The 21,237-nt window shown below is 42.6% G+C and overlaps 1 protein-coding gene across 1 annotated transcript in view; it reads right to left on the reverse strand.

Annotated features, from left to right (window-relative positions):
* Positions 1–18,706, reverse strand: part of LOC112262183 (nuclear receptor coactivator 1) — a 46,502-nt gene extending 27,796 nt beyond the window's left edge. The window contains 6 exon segments of the mRNA XM_042300792.1: positions 4,244–4,410; positions 8,281–8,386; positions 15,468–15,658; positions 15,830–15,925; positions 16,142–16,536; positions 17,048–18,706. Of these exon segments, the coding sequence (XP_042156726.1) occupies positions 4,244–4,410; positions 8,281–8,369 (256 nt within the window). The 5' untranslated portion in view covers positions 8,370–8,386; positions 15,468–15,658; positions 15,830–15,925; positions 16,142–16,536; positions 17,048–18,706.
* Between the last annotated feature and the right edge of the window lie 2,531 nt (positions 18,707–21,237).

The raw sequence follows: 21,237 nt of genomic DNA on the forward strand, positions 1-21,237 counted from the left end.
TATAACACCGTATTTAGATTCTGTAAATAAAATGGTCAATTCTTCATCATTGTACCTTATGGTGGGTACAAATATTTACCTTTTTTCAATACAATGTTAATTTGTAGCTTTTCTGCTTAGCCAAGGTTAAGATTAGTACCATCAAGAATCAAAAGGGTACACAACGTGAACACAAAAATACAGTTTTTTTTTTTGAGTGTGTGATGATTGTACCTTTATTTTCAAAATATTTGGTACAAAAATGAACCATTATACTAGATTATCCGCACATGTTGGAGCTAGGAACACAAGCACTTCGCTCCACCCGCAATAACATCTGCTATATATGTGTATGTGACCAATACAATTTGATGGCTATATGTCAGGGGCTGGAGGGAGGCTGCCTTGTGAGAAGCTCTGTTAAAACGGGTGAGAGGTCATGTCCAAACAGTGTTAACACTCTTCTGCCGAGGTCAAGTTCAGAACTCAAAATGTATTCAGGGCTCTGGTTAGGCCTACAAACAAGCTGATTGTACACTTCAGAGTGGCTCAGGCCCTGGGGATGTAGAGGTGAGGGGGTGCAATGGGGGCCTTTCGTTCTACCTATAGACGTCATGCTTCAGCATCTAGTGCAGGGATGCTTTTCAGCAGCAGGGACTGGGAGACTAGTCAGGATCGAGGGAAAGACAAACGGAGCAAAGTACAGACAGATCTTTCATTAAAATCTGCTTCAGAGCGCTCAGGGCTTCAGACTGGGGGCGAAGGTTCACCTTCCAACAAGACAATGACCCTAAGCACACAGCCAAGACAACACAGGAGTGGCTTCGGGACAAGTCTCTGAATGTCCTTGAGTGGCCCAGCCAGAGCCTGGACTTGAACCAGAGAAAACATCTCGGGAGAGACCTGAAAAAAGCTGTGCAGCAACGCTCCCCATCCAACCTCACAGAGCTTGAAAGGATCTGCAGAGAAGAACAGGAGAAACTCCACAAATACCAGGTGTGCCGAGCTTGTATCGTCATACCCAAGAAGACTCAAGGCTGTATTCGCTGCCAAAGGTGCTTCAACAAAGTACTGAGTAAAGGTCAATACTTATGTAAACGTGATAATACGTTTCATCAATATATTTAATCAATTTTAGAATAATGTGGAAAAACTTTACTTTCCGAATGCACTGTACATTACTCATGCTGGTTTGATGAATAAGTCATCAGATAAAAAAATACATGGAATGAAACGCTGCCACTGACAGCAATCCACCCAATTATACTATTGTAAGATGACTTTAACGCCGCTTACAGCAATATTCTGAATACATTTGTTGTGCATGTTTTCCTCAGTCATCTGAATGTCCCCCTTAGTTCATAGAACTGTAGTTATGTAAGTAACCTTCGATATCCGCTATTAGTGGCTGGGACAAATGTAGTGGGAAAAGCGCACATCTTGAAATCATGTCCCTGCTTCAAATTTGACTATCTTTTGAGCAGTTGGAGCTATTATCGACTATGACCCCATTCCTGAAAGCTCAGACTCTCAGGAAAACATACGTATATTATGCTTCTATCTAGGACGCACCAGCAGGACTCATTAGAAGAGGAGTTATGGATCTGAACAGAGTTATTCTAATACATTTCTGATGCATTTCAATCACTCCAAAGCAGACTTCCTTCAGAGTGGAACTTGACATATCTTTGTATTAACTTTTGAGATATTGGCAATAAGGCCAGAATCAGAAACTAGTTTGATTTGTTTCTGACACAAATGACTTGATAGTGAATAGATTGATTAATGTATGAATACATTTGATATCCTGTATGAATCCATTTGACTCTGTACCCCCCCCCCCTAACCCCCGTTCTGCGATGGGTATGGCAGCTTGCCCAGTGTGGTTGTTTAAAAGTGTCTTCCTCAAACATATTAGTGAGTACTACCACTGCTGTAGAGTGACACCTATGGCTAATCCCATACTGGCAGTATGCAGGGACTGACATTAAAGTCTGAAAGGCACTTGCCCTTCGGGAGTGCTTCATTTGAGCCGGATCCTTACGGAACAGGATCCGGCACCTCTCCGTTTTTACAATTTTGTTTCCAGGGACCTATTTGGCCAGATCCAGTAGGCTTCCTCTACATGAAAAATAAAAAATCAGTTTGCAATGTAAAAATTCTAATAAAAGTGATCAGAGTTAATTCTCCTGCCCCATAAATAAACGTAATGTGAAAACGCAGATTTTGGTTTGCGCAACATTATAGCCTAACTGTGGATAGTGTTTATTTTCCCCAATCATAAGGCCTATAGCCCGGGAACGCACAGCAAATCTGTCAGGGAACGCCATTCAGCCAGAACAAGTCTTTTGAAATAGCTCAAAAGCAATCGCAGGAAAACATAGGTTGGAAAGCGAATGGTTCCAGCTTCAAAGAAAAGTCTAATCTGACAGTAGGCTGACAAAATATTTGATCAACTTCCAAACAGGTCTATCGAGTAAACATTGTTTTACAAAGTAAAACAAGAGATAGGCTTTTGGCATGAGAGTACTGGCAATTGTCGGTAAGTTGAGCTGCACATCATTGGGTAAGTCGGTGAAAGCTTTTCTAGGACTATAATTTCCTGTAACTGTCATTTTGATCATTTGTTTGGTATTAAAAAAGATTCTATTAAAGTCTCCAGTCATATAAAATGACATAATTGTATGAAATGTGTTTATAAAAGGCCAAAAACTGTTCCCCATGTGAGAGCCTTCTTTAAGGGCCTCGACTCTAATGCTCTATGTCACTACGCAAATGCGATGATATCCATATGCACTGCTTTATTATAAAGGTGGGTTTTTTCCATCCTTTCCGGTACCTCAGAGGCCCCCCAGGTCCTCCCCCTCTCACAATCACTTTCTGTTCTGGCACCTAGACATTTACAACTTAAGCACTACCCTTCGGAGAAGTCAAGAGTATTTTTTTGTAAATGATCTATTTATACACAGAAGTACCATATACTGCCTGCCTTTCTCCTACACATTAGGGGAGGAATCAGAAAGATCAGTACTGGAATTCTTTGTGCTTTGGTTGTTGTTAGTAAAAACAAATCTCAGAACAGGCTCAACTTGCCTGACTGCCATAAATGCCATGAATTGTCTGTCTTTCACTTAAATAATGCGGAGGAACCAGAAAGATCCGTTTTAGGCTATGGGAATTCTTTTGAGTTACTATATTTAAAAAAAGTTATTCAGCTGCACAGTGGGGCAACCTCAGAGCAGGCTCAACTTTCGCGATTGCTCAGTTCACCTGCCCCAGGCAATAGGCAACACTTAATGTCAATCCCTGGTGTGTGTCTGAGCATGTGTGTGTGTGCACTGAATGTGTGTGTGCACTGAATGTGTGTGTGTGTGTGTGTGTGTGATTAGTGCGACTTGGAACAAACACCAATGCTCTGGCTCTTATTGTTTTATGGCTTTTCCATTGAACACTGACCAGTTACTGATTAAGAGACGATCTGGGAGAACAAGCGCCGCCACTAAGTAGAACTAACTGGGAGCGCTGCCCTACCAGATGCATAGAACTAATGATATGTAAGGGTACAAAAGATGCATGCAATGATACATAAGCACCAGAGCAATATGGGCCTATAGAGAACAGAGATACGGCTCTGGTAAGCATTAAGTATAGTAACATAGGATACGTGTGGATGGGGATGTAAGGATCCACAAGACGCAGCAGAATGGCGTCACAGCTTTCAGTGAGTTAAAGGGGGGATTAGTCTGGTTTGTCATTCAGCCCTGTGGACTAAGAAGCATGATTTCCCAGGGGTCCCTACGGCTGGGCAGAATTCACAGAGCGACCTAGACATCTTTAGAGGGACTGGGGGATTGAGGGGAAAAAAGAGCAAATGAGTAAATAAGTGAGGGGGGTGAAGTGACCATGTCGGTCAGTAAAGTGACTGAGGGGAGTGAGAGTGAGAATGGGAGCATGTGTGTGTTTTTTGTTTTACTATCCTTGTGGGGGCCAGATGTCATCACAAGGATACTAAAACAAGGAATATTCTGACAAGTTGGAACATTTGGCCTGTCCCCACAAGGAAAAAGGCTATTTTAGGGGTAAAGGTTAGGGGTTAGGGAAAATAGGATTTTGAAAGGGAATCAATTGTTTGGTCTCCACAAGGATAGTAAAACAAATGTGTGTGTGTGTGTGTACTAGAGAGAGAGCAAGACAGCGCATGTTTGTATGCAAATGAGTGGTTGATTAGTGAGTGAGAAAGTGTGTCTAATGTGCTGGTGCTCACCCTGCTCGCGCCGTTTGATCTGCTGGATCTGGTCCACGGTGCTCTTGAGGATGTGGCACTTGTCTGGCTGGACGTTGAGGCTGGCCATGTCGCCCATGTTGGCAGACAGGAGCTCGGCCAGCTCGTCTATGTAACGACACTCCAGCTCCCGCCGCCGCTTCTCCACACTGCAGGGACACACACACACAGGTTAGGTTTATTTCTGAGAAATGTTCAGAACTTTGCTGAAAGTGATTTTATGGCGTGTTAGCTGCAACCAAATGAATCCTCCTTCGCAACATAAAGGATAACTTGACCTGACACAGAGTCCATGAAACACACAGAGTTCTAGTTCGAGAGTACAACAGACACGCGCAGGAGTTGAAGGATTTCCTGAAGGATAGGAGACAAAGAGGTGAATGAGATGACATTGTAGAGTATTGGAACGCAGCCCTGGGCTCATCAGAGAGTATCCAGGCAGACTGTCCGCTGCTGGGTTGGTACCAACGAGTACGGGGAAGGATGGAGGGGAGGATCAGGGCTGGGGGGGTCTACAGGGGCAGCAGGCCTCTCAATAATTCATGGCTTATATGAAGCCGGCACATAGAGGGGGGGGTGGCAGTGGGACCAGAGCAGAGAGCTGCAGGAGAGACCAGCGCTGACAGGGCAGAAAAGCAGACCAGTGCAGAGAGCAAGAGAACAGCTGAGGAGAGGGGGATTAAACCTGCTGCCAGTGTGTTATTGTTCCACCTAGCAGGGCATTAACTGAAATCTCTCTCACTCTCACACACACACACAGTGGATGCACTCAGATCCACATCCGCACTCTAGCAACAGCCCAGCAGCTAACTGAGTTATCCTAACACTGAAAGCCCTACGAGCTGAGAGCAACCCTGGCTAAGAGCTGAGTGACTACTAGCTCTGCACTGACCATGTGTGAGATATTAGAGGAATGCAGGGACTGACTACGGCTTGGCTTGACCTTGTTCTCTCAATTATTTTGCCCGCTGAAGCTGAAAGTAAGTTGCAGAAGAAATGTGGTAAACATGATAAAATATGAGTGATAAAATGGTTGGATACTTGAGATACTTGGCCTACAAAACAGGATAGAATGGGATTGATCGCATTTGCAGACTTATGTAAGATAGCCTACTACTCGTAATGTGATGAGTAGATTGGATAGTCATAATTCAGGTTAACAATATAACTCAATCACTGTTTGCAAAAAAGGCTGTTGAATGCATGGCTGAGCGCGTATAGAGTAGAGGCCTGGGCTATTTCTTCTCTATTTCTTCTCTCCGACTGTAGGCAATTTAAAACATGTTTTTTAAAGCTAGGGGAAGCTCATGCTTTAGTAGCCCATTTTGAATGATTTAATTTATTTATGTATAGACATGAGTAGGCTAATTAGCCTATATAATTGTGGGAATTTAATTCAAATCTTAGCTTCCCCTAGCCTTATGGACATGCTGAGCCTATGTCAATCTGGTGCCAATTTTATTTATCTGCTTTTCAATTTTTTAAACAGCCAGCTATTAATGGCTAACGGAAACCATGGTGTGTGTGTGTGCGTGTGTATATGTGTCAGAGTGACTATATTTGACTAATGCCAGTGTGAGATCTGTATTTAATGGCAAGATGCACATCTCCGCCCTAACAATTGGAGTCGTTGTCCCAAAGGCGGGAAGGCAGGCAACAAGCTTGGTCCAAAATAAGCCCACAGAAACGCATTGGCCTCATTTTCACTTCTTCCTCAATGGTTTACACACACACACACACACACACACACACACACACACACACACACACACACACAGAGCCCCTCCCCCTGCCTCTCACACCAGCAAAGTTGAGAGATCACATACTCCTCTCTGACATTTGGTTTCAACTCGATATTTACATCCCACAGAATCGGTCACAGAATCAGTCAAAAAATTATAATAATAATATGGACACAAACACATTGAGACATTAATTTACTGTAATAGAGGAGAAGTTAAACATTCTAACAATATAATGTTTATCTCAACTATTCAAATTGCACGCAGAGCAGAGCAGAGCAGAGCAGCCACTACTAAAATGAGTGCCAATGAACATTGATTCTGGATTATTGTAAAATTGATTTGAATTTTTTTTTTTGCCCTCAACCACCCCATAATGACAAAGCAAACACAGGTTTAGACATATTTGCAAACATATAAAAAAATAACAATAGCAAGGGTCTGAATAGTTATCTATTTCTATGAGACTTGAAATTAAGCTCAGGTGCATCCTGTTTTGCATCCTGTTTCCATTGATCATCCTTGAGATGTTTCTACAACTTCATTGGAGTCCACCTGTCGTAAATTCAATTGATTGGACATGATTTGGAAAAGCACATGCCTGTCTATAAAAGGTCCCACAGTTGACAGTGCATGTCAGAGCAAAAACCAAGCCATGAGGTATAAGGAATTGTCCATAGAGCTCCATGACAGGATTGTGTCGAGGCACAGATCTAGGGAAGGGCAACAAAATATTTCTGCAGCATTAAAGGTCCCGAAGAACACAGTGGCCTCCATCATTCTTAAATGGAAGAAGTTTGGAACCACTAAGACTCTTCCTAGAGCTGGCCAACCTGCCAATGCAATACTGAGCAATCGGGAGAGAATATGTTATGTTATCTTTTTTTGTGAAAAGATTGAATACCATTTACTATACATACAATTGTTTTGATGATGGCATTTGTACATATGAGTTTACATTCCCATTCAACAAGCTTCAAAATATAAAGCTTGAATACGTTTTATTCTGTTTTGTGTTTAAGTTTTCCTGTCGCCTTCTCCAGAGTTAGCAGATTTATATAATGAGATTTTGAGGGAGGTGACCAAGAACCCGATGGTCACTCTGACAGAGCTCCAGAGTTCCTCTGAGATGGGAGAACCTTCTAGAAGGACAACCATCTCTGAAGCACTCCACCAATCAGGCCAGACGGAAGCCACTCCTCAGTAAAAGGCACATGACAGTCTGCCTGGAGTTTGCCAAAAGGCACCTATAGGACTCTCAGACCATGAGAAACAAGATTCTCTGGTCTGATGAAACCAAGTTGAACTCTTTGGCCTAAATGCCAAGAGTCACATCTGGAGGAAACCTGGTGAAGCATGGTGGTGGCAGCATGCTGTGGGGATGTTTTTCAGTGGCAGGGACTGGGGAACTAGTCAGGATCGAGGGAAAGATGAACGGAGCAAAGTACAGAGAGATCCTTGATGAAAACCTGCTCCAGAGTGCTCAGGACCTCAGACTGGGGCGAAGGTTCACCTTCCAACAGGACAATGACCCTAAGCACACAGCCAAGACAATGCAGGAGTGGCTTCGGGACAAGTCTCTGAATGTCCTTGAGTGGCCCAGCCAGAGCCCGGACTTGAACCCGATCGAACATCTCTGGAGAGACCTGAAAATAGCTGTGCAGCGATAATCCCCATCCAACCTGACAGAGCTTGAGAGGATCTGCAGAGAATGGGAGAAACTCCCCAAATAATGGTGTAATAAGCTTGCTAAAACTTCTAAAAACCTGTTTTTGCTTTGTCATTATGGGGTATAGTGTGTAGATTGATGAGGAAAACAATTATTTAATCAAGTTTAGAATAAGGCTGTAAAGTAACGAAATGTGTAAAAAGTCAAGGGGTCTGCATACTTTCAGAATGCACTGTAGACTCTAAAAATATCTCAAATTCTCACACAAATCTGCCATTGACATAACTACATGATAATACAAGAATTCAAGCTAAGTGTGCACAGGATCAAACTCCTATTCCTCAACACCAATCAGGGCCATAGAAGCGGGTAGCTTCTTGGGTTACTATGCAAACACAGATGAACATGAGAGAACAAATCTGAAGGGTAGTAGCAAGGTTATACTGTACTTCTGAGGGGACACTTCTTGTTGAGTATATGTAGTGGTGGAAAGAATTGACTCTTGAAAAGGCAATGAAGACCATCGTCGTCGTCATCATCATCTTGTCAATCGTTCTGGATAAGAGTGTCTGCTAAGTGATTAAAAGGTAAATGCACCATGTTCTTACCTCTGCTCTGAGGTGTCGCATGGTGAGCCCTTCCTCTTGCGGGACTCTGGCGTGGCAGGTTCCAGGGCACTTTCCCCTACAGCACTCATTCTGAGCTTCAGGACACCTGGTGAGAGAAGAGAATAGGACAGGGTTAGCCTGGGGAAGAAACCACAATCACAGCTGATTCAAAATCAGACATAGCACCACTCATCATGGAGGAGACAAAGAAATTAAAAACACAAAGCCTAACGCGGGAAGAACCATCTTGACTTCTGGTCAGCATGACCTGAATCAGGATTGGTTTTAGGGCTGGGACACAGAGGGGTCCATTTGACAGGAAATCACATCTTCATTTCCCTCCTAATTGCAGATCCATGTTAGGCATCTGAAGCAAATGGGACCCCGCTGATCACACACACACACACACACACACACACACACACACACACACACACTAATCAGCCTCTAAAGTCCATTGCGCGTGAGATGCCGCTGTCGAGCGAGACAAAACATAATTGAGCAAGCAAACACTGATTTGAGAGTGCATAGGATGGATCCCGTGAGCATACAGACCAGTCGATAGCGCAGAGATTTGGTCGAGAAAGCAGAGGATGTGTTCTGCGAGTGGACAGGTCAAACTTGAGAGTTTGGGCGAGCAGAACATCAATGCCACGTATCAAAAAGAAAAATGTCTAAATAAAAAAATATAGAACCGTAAGCAACATGGTTCAAACGTGTAACAGTTTTTTGGGAAAGCATCAAATTGTCCACCAACAATACTAATCACATGTCTTTGTCAAGTTTTCACTCTCAATTTATCAAGATGCTCTCTCTCAAGACTTGGCACCTTTGGGTTTAAATCTCGTTTTTTCTCTCAAATGAATTTCAGGCTGGTGGGAAAGAGGTGGGTGTGTGTCTAGAAACCTTAGATTGGTCACCTTCACTGGAGTGATGGCCGAACTAACAAATGCTCGAGTGTAGTGTTGTCAGTCCAGTGTTGTGTCATGTGATTGGTTGAGTTAAGTGCATGAGGTCAAACGGATGCACTTCAGAGTTTTAGAGACATCTGTTAAACTTGCTAGCTAGCTTGAACAGTAATCACAGAACAACTTGGGCAACCCAGCTTCAACTTGATACATAAGCAAAGTAACTGGGAAATAAAATAAATCGCTATACTATACCTTTGTTTGAGTGGAATCTACTTACTAAAGTTAGTGAACTAGCTAGATAGCTAATTACTTATTAACCAGCAATGTAAATCTGTAAACAAGAGAAGCAAATGGCCATCTCTAGCTAAGTAACACCATAGTCCACCCCTAGCTAATTGTTTGTCTTCACCATTCCACAAAGTGTCTGGTATGTGTTTGTTTGATATGAGGGAGGTAACCCCAATGTATCAAATAATAGGTGGAGTATGGGCATAACATGGTTGTGATCTAACAAGTTCATTCATTATACACTATGTCCTGGCCATAATTGAATAAACAGTAGCAAAATATAATGGCTCCATTGTTGGGAATGACATGTGGGTACGCACGTAACAAGGGACCGTTAGTAATGTACTGGGGTGGGGGAGTTGTCCAAAATATGGTAGGGTTGTCCAACTTTTTTTTTGTTGCTTTGGGGAGGACAGTTTTGTTTTTTATTGGGCACAGGGGAGGGTAGTGTGTTTTCCCCCTGGTTTACATCTGCTATTTTGCAGGTTTTACGATATAATTTCTTCCATCCTAGCCACATTTCCTCATATGTTTGCAACTGCCTCCCCTATCAAGATGTTCTGGTACTTCCCATATGCAACACGCTTTTCCATGCGCTAACTTTGACTATTCCACAGGTCAATGAAGTATACCAGTCTGTCTATCCCGCCCTCTATCCACCATTCATAGTGACAACAGTAGTAGGCGGATCGTTTGTCCAGATCTGCAATAGGCTAACTAGCGATCATACCACACATAAAATCATTCAAAGCTAGACCGATTTTCAATATGAATCCACAAGAACAAAAAAGAATAGCTGATAGGCAGCAGAGAGGCCAGGTGCATCAATGCACATGAAAGAACAGCGAAGGCATGAGGCTCCCCTATTGATCTTGTTTAGGGACAACACACTTATCCTACCTAGACTAGCCTACACCACCACAATGCAATGAATAATTGCATTAATTGTTTTCAAGTGAATACACAACATGTTATTGTGATTCGAATGTTTCGTTCCATTTGGATGAGTTGTGGGTCTACTCTACAGTTTATAAGGTCTAGAAAGGCACAGTCTTATTCTGGTAACATGATGATCGATGCATGGCTGCTGTTTGACAAATAAAAATGATCTCATACTTGTGTCCATAATAATCTCATAGGCTCTACCCGCATTGTATCTGTGAGCTGTTGGCTAGAGCTCACATGCCAATATCAGAGGGCACATTCGCTATACCTACATTACATTTTTTGGAACAACACCATCAGTAGGCCAAGAATTGAACATGCGATGGAAACCCATTTCACTTGTATTTTTTATTTGGAACTTGGGAATTTAACCGCAAAAGTAATTTTTATGTGCAACAAGAACATTTGATGGAAACACAACTGCGCATATTGTTTTGATGCAGATTTTAGAATAAAGAAAAGTGATACGATCAAGAGCAGTGTGCGGGTTTCTTATTTTTGCTCAGAATAATCACGTGAAAATCTGTCCCAAGTTCGATGGAAACCTAGCTATAGACAGCCTAAAGACTCTGGCAAGTGCACATTTGAACACATTTGTATATACCGGCACTGTTGAGTGGAACAAACTACCATACCAACCATAACCACTTTTGAAAGAATGTCAAAAGCTTGCTAATGTGTGAACAGTAGAACCTTTTCTTGTCTTTATCTCTGTATGTATGTATGTGTGTTTACATAAATAATAGGGACCACAATGTAAATAAAAAATATCTAAATATTTGAAAAATATCTGCACTGTAGGTATATACAGTGCATTCGGAAAGTGTTCAGACCCCTAGACCTTTTCCACATTTCATTACAGCATTATTCTAAAATGTATTAGATTGTTTTCCCCCTCATCAATCTACACACAATACCCCATAATGACAAAAGCAAAAACAGTTTTTTTGACATTTTTGCAAATGTGCAAAACAAACAATAAAATATCACAATTACATTATTCAAACCCTTTCCTCAGTACTGTGTTGAAGCACCTTTGGCAGCGATTACAGACTCAAGTCTTCTTGGGTATGACGCTACACGCTTGGTACACCTGTATTTGGGGAGTTTCTCCCATTCTTCTCTGCAGATCCTCTCAAGCTGTCGGGTTGGATGGGGAGTGTTGCTGCAAAGCTATTTTCAGAACTCTCCAGAGATGTTAGATCGGGTTCAAGTCCGGGCTCTGGCTGGGCCACTCAAGGACATTGAGACTTGTCCCGAAGCCACTCCTGCATTGTCTTGGCTGTGTGCTTAGGGTTGTTTTCCTGTTGGAAGGTGAACCTTCGCCCCAGTCTGAGGTCCTGAGTGCTCTGGAGCAGGTTATCAAAGATCTCTCTGTACTTTGCTCCATTCATCTCTCCCTCGATCCTGACTAGTCTCCCAGTCCCTGCCACTTAAAAACATCCCTACCGCATGCTGCCACCACCATACTTCACCGTAGGTTTTCTCCAGATGTGACGCTTTGCATTCAGGCCAAAGAGTTCAACTTGGTTTCATCAGACCAGAAAATGTTGTTTCTCATGGTCTGAGAGTCCTTTAGGTACCTTTTGGCAAACTCCAAGTGGCTGTCATGTGCCTTTTACTGAGGAGTGGCTTCCGTCTGGCCACTCTACCAAAAAAGGCCTGATTGGTGGAGTGCTTCAGAAATGGTTGTCCTTCTGGAAGGTTCTTTCATTTCAGAGGAACTCTGGTGCTCTGTCAGAGTGACCATCGGGTTCTTGGTCACCTCCCTGACCAAGGCCCTTCTCTCCAGATTGCTCAGTATTGACAGGTCGGCCAGCTCTAGGAAGAGTCTTCTTCAATTTAAGAATGATGGAGGCCACTGTGTTCTTCGGGACCTTTAATACTGCAGAAATATTTTGGTAGACTTCCCCAGATCTGTGCCGAGAAACAATCCTGACTTGGAGCTCTACGGACAATTCCTTCGACCTCATGGCTTGGCTTTTGCTGACATGCACTGTCAACTTTGGGACCTTATGTAGACAGGAGTGTGTTTTTCCAAATCATGTCCAATCATTGAATTTATTGCAGGTGGACTCCAATCAAGTTGCAGAAACATCTCAAGGATGATCAATGGAAGCAGGATGCACCGGAGCTCAATTTCGCGTCTCATAGCAAAGGGTCTGAATGCTTATTTAAATAAGGTATTTGTTTATTGTTAGTACATTTCAAAATGGTCTAAAAACCTGTTTTCGCTTTGTCATTATGGGGTATTGTGTGTAGATTTTTTCATTTTTTAAAATCTATTTTAGAATAAGGCTGTAACGTAACAAAATGTGGAAAAAGGGAAGGGGCCAGAAGAGGACTGGCCACCCCACATAGCCTGGTTCCTCTCTAGGTTTCTTCCTAGGTTTTGGCCTTTCTAGGGAGTTTTTCCTAGCCACCGTGCTTCTACACCTGCATTGCTTGCTGTTTGGGGTTTTAGGCTGGGTTTCTGTACAGCACTTTGAGATATCAGCTGATGTACGAAGGGCTATATAAATAAATTTGATTTGAAGGGGTCTGAATACTTTCGAATGAAACCGTGCAGCAGCCATTTGATGAATGGAAAGAGGCATCGGTTCCAAAACACCAAAAGTTTAATGACATTTAGAGATTGTCAAGCCAAGCCTTCGATATTGAGTAGGCCTACAAGGTAGGGAGGGATGTATTTTCTGTTTGTCAAGATTGACAGTCTATTTATTGTGGTGTTAAACGCAAACCATGATATTGAAGCGCCCGAAGTTGGTATGCCTTGTTTATTGGTAGCGTGGTGGTTTGGCACAGAAACCGGTTGGTGGAACATTCATTGTATATTTTATATATACACTGAACAAAAATATGAAACAGAACATTTAAAGTGTTGGTCCCATGTTTTAAAAATAAAAGATCACAGAAATGTCCCATTCACACAAAAAGCTTATTTCTCACATTTTGTGAACAAATTTGTTTACATCCCTGTCAGTGAGCATTTCTCCTTTGCCAAGATAATCCACCCACCTGACAGGTTTGGCATTTCAAGAAGCTGATTAAAACACAGTACACAGGGGCACCTTGTGCTGGGGACAATAAAAGGCCACTAAAATGTGCAGTTTTAGAAAAAAACACAATGCCACATAAGTCTCAAGTTGAAGGAGCGTCCAATTGGAATGTTGTCTGCAAGAATGTCCACCAGAGCTGTTGCCAGAAAACTGCAGACCACATGTAACCACGCCAGCCCAGGACCTCCACATCCGCTGATGAAACGGAGCATTTCTGTCTGTAATAAAGCCCTTTTGTGGGGAAAAACTCATTCTGATTGGCTGGGCCTGACTCCCAACTGCATTCCATGTGAAATGCATAGATAAGGGCCTAATGAATTTATTTACATTGACTGATTTCCTTAAGTTAACTGTACCTCAGTATAATTGTTGCATTTTGTTTATATTTTTGTTCAGTATAATTATCACAATATATATATATATATTTTTAAATCTGATTTTCCACCTAGCTGATTGTCTGCCTAATGGTAGTGTAGGTCGAATGAAACAGGCAGGGAGAATGAGCTCGTTCGTGGTGGTTACCGACCACTCAACCATCTGGCTTGTAGCCCTGAGTGGTTGAAGAGGCAAAGTCGATATCCAAGTTTAAAAACACAGGATCACTACAGTTATTTGTGGACATAAATAATCATTTTCAACAAGACAAATTACAGTACAAGGGGAGGGTTGGGAGAAATATTGTTTTTACATCAACAATATGCATTCACCAAACATTTAACTGAGGTAGTAAATGTCTGATTGGGAACTACCATTGTCTATCAAATTACAGTGTCAAATTATTTAAAATCGGCATTGGAAGTTGTATTGAATACAGGCAGTAATACAGGAGTCAAATCTCATAGGGAGTCTCATCAGATCAGATGTTATCAGCAAGCCAGAGCCACCTGTGGAAAGGAGCACAAGTAGAACAGTGCCTTCAGAAAGTACTCACACCTCTTGACATTTTCCACATTTTGTTTTGTTACAGCTTGAATTTAAAATGGGTTAAACGTAGATTTTGTGTCACTGGTCTACACACAATAATGTCAAAGTGGAATTATGTTTAGACATTTTTACATATAAAACACATAAAGCGGAAATGTCTCGAGTCAAAAAGTATTCAACCCCTTTGTTATGGCAAGCCAAAATAACTTCTGGAGTAAAAATGTGCTTAACAAGTCAGATAATAAGCTGCATGGACTAACTCTGTGTAATAATGGTGTTTAACATGATTTAATGCCTACCCCATCTCTGTACACCACACCAACTGTTTGATTATCTAGAAGGTCCCTCAGTTGAGCATGGAATTTCCAGCACACACGTAATGACAAAGACCAGGGAGGTTTTCCAATGCCTCGCAAAGAAGGGCACCTATTGGTAGATGGGTAAAATGGTGATTCTAACATGTATTAACTCAGGGAGGTTGAATAGTTCTCATTAAAATATATTAGGGTTAATAAAAAAAAAAGTTAAGAGACTTTCTTCCACATTGACAGAGTATTTTGTATAGATCGTTGACGAAAAAAATACAATTAAATCCATTTTATTCCCACTTTGTAACAACAAAATCTGGAATAAGTCAAAGGGTGCGAATACTTTATGAAGGCACTGTACGTACAAACAGATAAATGTATCATTCAACATAAGATTGCACCTAAAACTAACTTCACTTCCTCTCTACTCACATCCTTCTCAAAACCCCATTGGAGAACTGAGGAGAGAAACCTTGGGTCCTCTCCTCCAATGGGGTTTTAGAAAGAGGCACTGAAATAGGAAGCAAGGAATCGAGGAAATATAAAATTGTCACAGAGCTGTTGCATGTGTCTCGATATGGAATGGCAGATGTGGACTATGTGGGACTGCGCAGAGGTGCACAATCAGCACCATTTGTCAGCATTATTGAGCCATAAGAAACCTTTAGACTTTGTGTTAATTAAAACATAAATTAGTATGTTTAAGGATGTTTAAGCAGTCATACATGACTGTTGGGAGTGCGGTACCATACCTTTAGCTCCCTGGTGCAGCAGAACTGACACGCTAGATATGAAGTTGCAGCAGATGTCTGTTGACCACGCTCGGGATGTTCTCCAGACAGCGGTAACGCTGGAACGTGTCCCAGGAACTGTTGGTGGTCAGGTCACCTACCCCAGAACCAGTGAAGATCTCCAGGTTCTTACAGTAGGGCATCAGCACAATCTATAGAGAAGACAGTAAGATGCAGAAGATGGAATTAGATTTTGTATGGAGTCGAAAGCGCTGAATCCCAACATAAAATCCTTGTAGCGTGAATTTTTATGCAAGTTACACCAATGCATGATTTATGCAAGAGTCTCAGTTGCATCTAGATGTGCGTGTGGGGTAGCTAACCGAGTTAATGTGTGTGTATGGGGACTGCGGGGCAAGCTCAGACTAACAGTAGTCCATCCCTGCCTCGAAAAAACTGGTCCGGGAAGCACCAAATATCTGAGTAGACAAGAGAGAGGGATGTCACAAAACATGTCACTGATTCACACACAAGAACAAAAACACAGGCATGTAATACAGGGTGTATACAGACTCAGAGTACTCAAATACATATGTATCTCCTACACTAAACACACACTCACATATATAGACCCATTACGCACTCTCTCACGCGCAACAAATATACACAGAGAAAGAGACTAGGTGTGTGTTTACAGTGATCCAGGGTGGAGGAATACCATCTGGTTGTCGTCATCAGGCATGGTGTTGGCACAGCGGCTGTTTGTGGAGACCACACTGGGACGCATCACTATCATCAACGCCTCTTCTCACTGGTCCGGTAACTACGCCAACATAACATGTACACGGACATTGGAGTTTGAGACCCCTGGCCGGGACTCCACTGAGGAAGGTGGAGGGATACATATGTGCTGAGTTGTGCAAGTCACAAGGTGAGTTAGGGAACACCAATGACCCCAAGTCTTCGATGAAAGTTACATCAAGGTCAAAGGTGACTCGCAGATCTAAACTTGGCCAATGAAGTAGAAGCCCGACTCCACTTTGTCAGACATACAGTATGTTCTCTGCACTCACCCGTCACCTGAGAACAACTGTAGTGAGAAAGTAAAAATGTCAGAAAATAACATTGACTGAGTTCAATTGGAGTTAAACACCATCTTAGTGTTGCATACAATGTAACAGCCCATTTAAAGACTGCTGCTGTATTAATAGAGGCAACTATGGATAATCATTTAGCAAAGTAAGTGATAACATACTATGGGATTAAGGCGAGCTGTTCCAATCCACACCACTCGTCAGTCAGTATGACTCAGTATTGAACAGCCTGCTGTCATTTCAAGCCCAACCCGTCAAAAGCTATCCTCCTATAGGTTTTCACTTCATCCCTTACCTAACCTACACATTCAGCATAGAACCATCCTCTGTATAGAACCATCTTTCTAACCCAACAGACAGGAGTTGGTCAAAGTCCATAACAAGTTATCCTCTCTACGTGACATATGTCCTAATAACAATGCCTCCATATAGCGTAAAAGCAATTAGAGGAACTCTCAGTACCACGAACGATTAAGTTACAGGGTGATTGATAGAAGGCAGGGTTACCTGCAGGAAGCCTCCAGAGTGCTGTGCATAGTGGAGAGCCAAGGTACTTGGAATAGAGTGGACCCCTGTACCTCCTATCTTTGTCAGCGAAGCAGAGAACAACTTCCCCACCACATAGAGACAGTGGGCCTGCATGGAGAGAGGGATAGAGAGAGAGATTGTTAAAAACTGACAGTGTAAAAGTTATCAGAAGTGTATTTCAAAGACTCTCAAAGTATGCAGTTAGTGGTTTATAATATTGGCTATTTATTTCAGAGTTTGATCTTGCCTCCCACTCACCCCATCTCAATCACCTCTACCCTAGGGAGGGCCTTCCCTGTCTGTTCTCACCACTCACTCACAGTCTGGCTGGTCTTCCAAGTCCTCCTTCTCTAGCAACCCCTCGTTAACTTAGTTAGCTAGCTACAATGCTCTTGGTTAACCAAAGATACTGGTACATTTTATATGTGGTTAAACATCAGCTAGCTTTAGCTTCCTAGCTAGCTGGCGCTGATCTAGCTTGCCTAATCACTAGCCTGCTTTAACATCAGAAAACCAAATAACTACCTAATTCAATTGAAATACTGAAATCCTAGTTGATTAGTTGGCTGGTTAGGTTATAGAGCTTACCTTTTTATTGTCAGCCATCGTCCTTACACCACCATCACCTTGCCTTCAGTCTGAGAGAAGTTGCCAACAACTGGATGTATACGGTTTCAGGGATACAGCAAATACAATCTAGCTTCGTTTTCTGCTGAAACCCGTACGCGGGAACTACACTCAGGTGTTCTTTTTTTTTACGCCTGCTATGTTAGGTTACATTGCCTTTCAACGTCAACATCTGGTTTACACTAGATAACACAGCTTTACTGTACAGTAAAAATTCATGAAAAAGAAAGATGTGCTTTTTGGTCTTAACTTTAAAGTTATGGTTAGGCATAAGGTTAGCAGTGTGGTTAAGTTTAAAATCAGATTTTAAGAAGCTAAATTGTAGAAATGGGCTGGGTTTAGCCATAATAAGTATGACTTTGTGGCTGTGTTTAACTAGTGACAACCATGTTCATTGGCGGGGCCCATCCTCTGCTTGCTCGACCACATTCTTCCCTCTCCACTGGTCTGTGCATTCGCATCACTCGTCTCCGTTCACGGCACCCATTCCAAGCAGTGTTATCAGTAGTGGGGCTGTGCTGGGGGGGGTTTTGACGGGGATGAGGTGAGGGTCACAGGCATGTTAGGGGAGGCAGACAGCACCACAGATCAAAGATTAAGACTGGTTAAATTAGAGGCCTTTCCCCTGCAGATTTGTGGCGCTGGAATTCACAGCCATTCATCACAGCAGTTGATCAAAAAGAGACAAAAAGTCCCCTCATATTTGTGCGTCACACTAAGTCATCTGACTGGAATTGGTAAAGGGTCATGGAGTTTGTTATGGGTTTCCATAATGCCCAAATATAGCCCAAAGTGGTGTAAAGGCTGATTTTGCTTTTGAGGCGATAGTTTTTCCCCCCTTGGTTGGCTATTCTTTGGCCTCCACAAGCGATGCGATGTCTAACTGTGGTTCAGCATTGATTGTTGATTGTGTTTGTTTGCAGCTATATTTAGTTGAAGTCGGAAGTTTACATACACCTTAGCCAAATACATTTAACCTCAGTTTTTCACAATTCCTGACATTTAATCCTAGTAAAAATTCCCTGTCTTAGGTCAGTTAGGATCACCACTTTATTTTAAGAATGTGAAATGTCAGAATAACAGTAGAGGGATTTATTTATTTCAGCTGTTATTTCTTTCATCACATTCACAGTGGGTCAGAAGTTTACATGTACCAAATACTAATTGAGTGTAATTGCCTTTAAATTGTTTAACTTGGGTCAAACGTTTCCGGTAGCCTTCCACAAGCTTCCCACAATAAGTTGGGTGAATTTTGGCCCATTCCTCCTGACAGAGCTGGTGTAACAGTCAGGTTTGTAGGCCTCCTTGCTCACACACACTTTTTCAGTTCCGCCCACAGATTTTCTATGGGATTGAGGTCGGGGCTTTATAATGGCCACTCCAATACCTTGACTTTGTTGTCCTTACGCCATTTTGCCACAACTTTGGAAGGATGCTTGGGGTCATAGTCCATTTGGAAGACCCATTTGCGACCAAGCTTTCACTTCCTGACTGATGTCTTGAGATGTTGCTTCAATAAATCCACATAATATTCCTGCCTCATGATGCCAGCTATTTTGGGAAGTGCACCAGCAAAGCACCCCCACAACATGATGCTGTCACCCCCGTGTTTCACGGTTGGGATGGTGTTCTTCGGCTTGCAAGCCTCCCCTTTTTTCCTCCAAACACAACGATGGTCATTATGGCCAAACAGTTCTATTTTTGTTTCATCAGACCAGAGGACCTTTCTCCAAAAAGTATGATCTTTGTCCCCATGTGCAGTTGCAAACCGTAGTCTGGCTTTATGGTGGTTTTGTATCAGTGGCTTCTTCCTTGCTGAGCGGCCTTTCGGGTTATGTCGATATAGGACTTGTTTTACTGTGGATATAGATACTTTTGTAGCCGTTTCCTCCAGCATCTTCACAAGGTCCTTTGCTGTTGTTCTGGGATTGATTTGTACTTTTCGCACCAAAGTATGTTCATCTCTAGGAGACAGAGCTTCCTGAGCGGTATGATGGCTGCGTGGTCCCATGGTGTTTATACTTGCTTACTATTGTTTGTACAGATGAACGTGGTACCTTCAGGCATTTGGAAATTGCTCCCAAGGAGGAACCAGACTTGTCTCCACAATTGTTTTTCTGAGGTCTTGGTTGATTTCTTTAGATTTAACCATGATGTCAAGCAAAGAGGCACTGAGTTTGAAGGAAGGCCACCTCCAATTGACTCAAATTATGTCAATTAGCCAATCAGAAGCTTCTAAAGCCATGGTATTATTTTCTGGAATTTTCCAAGCTGTTTAAAGGCAGTCAACTTAGTGTATGTAAACTTCTGACCCAATGGAATTATGACACAGTGAGTTATAAGTGAAATAATCTGTCCGTAAACAATTGTTGGAATAATTACTTGTGTCATGCACAAAGTAGATGTCCTAACCGACTTGCCAAAACTATAGTTTGCTAAACAAGAAATTTGTAGAGTAGTTGAAAAACGAGTTTTAATGACTCCGGCCTAAATGTATGTCAACTTCCAACTTCAACTGTATGTACTACATATGAAGACAATGTGGTCAATCTGTGGTCGACCGTGGTCAGATGCATGGTCGGTGGCTGTGTGTGATTGCCTCCGCACTGGCCCAACAGTGCCTGTGGTTGATCTGTGGAGCACTGCAGGATGATCTTTCTCTGTGTGCATCAGGTGTTGTCAGTGGCTAGCTGTAGCCATGGCAACAGGTCATGCTCAGGCGAGAGTCTTTCTGTGAGAGAAATCTACAGCTCATCAGCCTGAGAGAAGAACACAACAGCATCATAAAGCATGTATCACACTTGTCCTACAGAATGGTCATCTGTACAATAGGTCTACATATGTACATTGCACACACATCTATATGTGTAACCGTTTTCCTTCCGTCCCTCTCCTCTCCCCTACCTGGGCTCGAACCAGGGATCCTTTGAACACAACACCTGACACCCCCGAAGCATCGTTACCCATCGCTCCACAAAAGCCACGGTCCTTGCAGAGCAAGGGAAACAACTACTTCAAGGTCTCAGAGCGAGTGACGTCACAGATTGAAACGTTATTAGCGCGCACCCCACTAACTAGCTAGCCATTTCACACCGGTTACATATGCACATACAGAATACATTTGTTGGTATGACCAGTGTCCACAGCAGCCTGCGCTCTGGTGTAGTTCAGAGGGCTGCCTCCCTGATTGGGGGCAACTGACTGGCGTTATTCAGGTTCTCTCAGGCCAACACTCACCCCCGTGCTCCCACCCCCCCAGCTCACTCAGGCCTGATCTACAGGCACCAAAACAAGCCACTACTGTTACATAATCCTCACTAGTCTCATTTCCAGCATTTCACCTCGAATCAGAGCCTCCAACACAGGCCAAAATAGCAGCACATTACACTTCAACCCAGGCTGGAAAGGTGACACCTTATATACAGGCCAGAAAACATGTTACTCTAATCCAATTAACACAACCAAAACACCTCAGACACAGGCCAAAACATTAGACATGCCAAAACAAGACTGCAGCTAACAGGCACAGGCCAAAACACTGG

This window comes from Oncorhynchus tshawytscha, linkage group LG18 (genome assembly GCF_018296145.1).
Source record: "Oncorhynchus tshawytscha isolate Ot180627B linkage group LG18, Otsh_v2.0, whole genome shotgun sequence".
In the NCBI taxonomy this organism is placed as follows: Eukaryota; Metazoa; Chordata; class Actinopteri; order Salmoniformes; family Salmonidae; genus Oncorhynchus; species Oncorhynchus tshawytscha.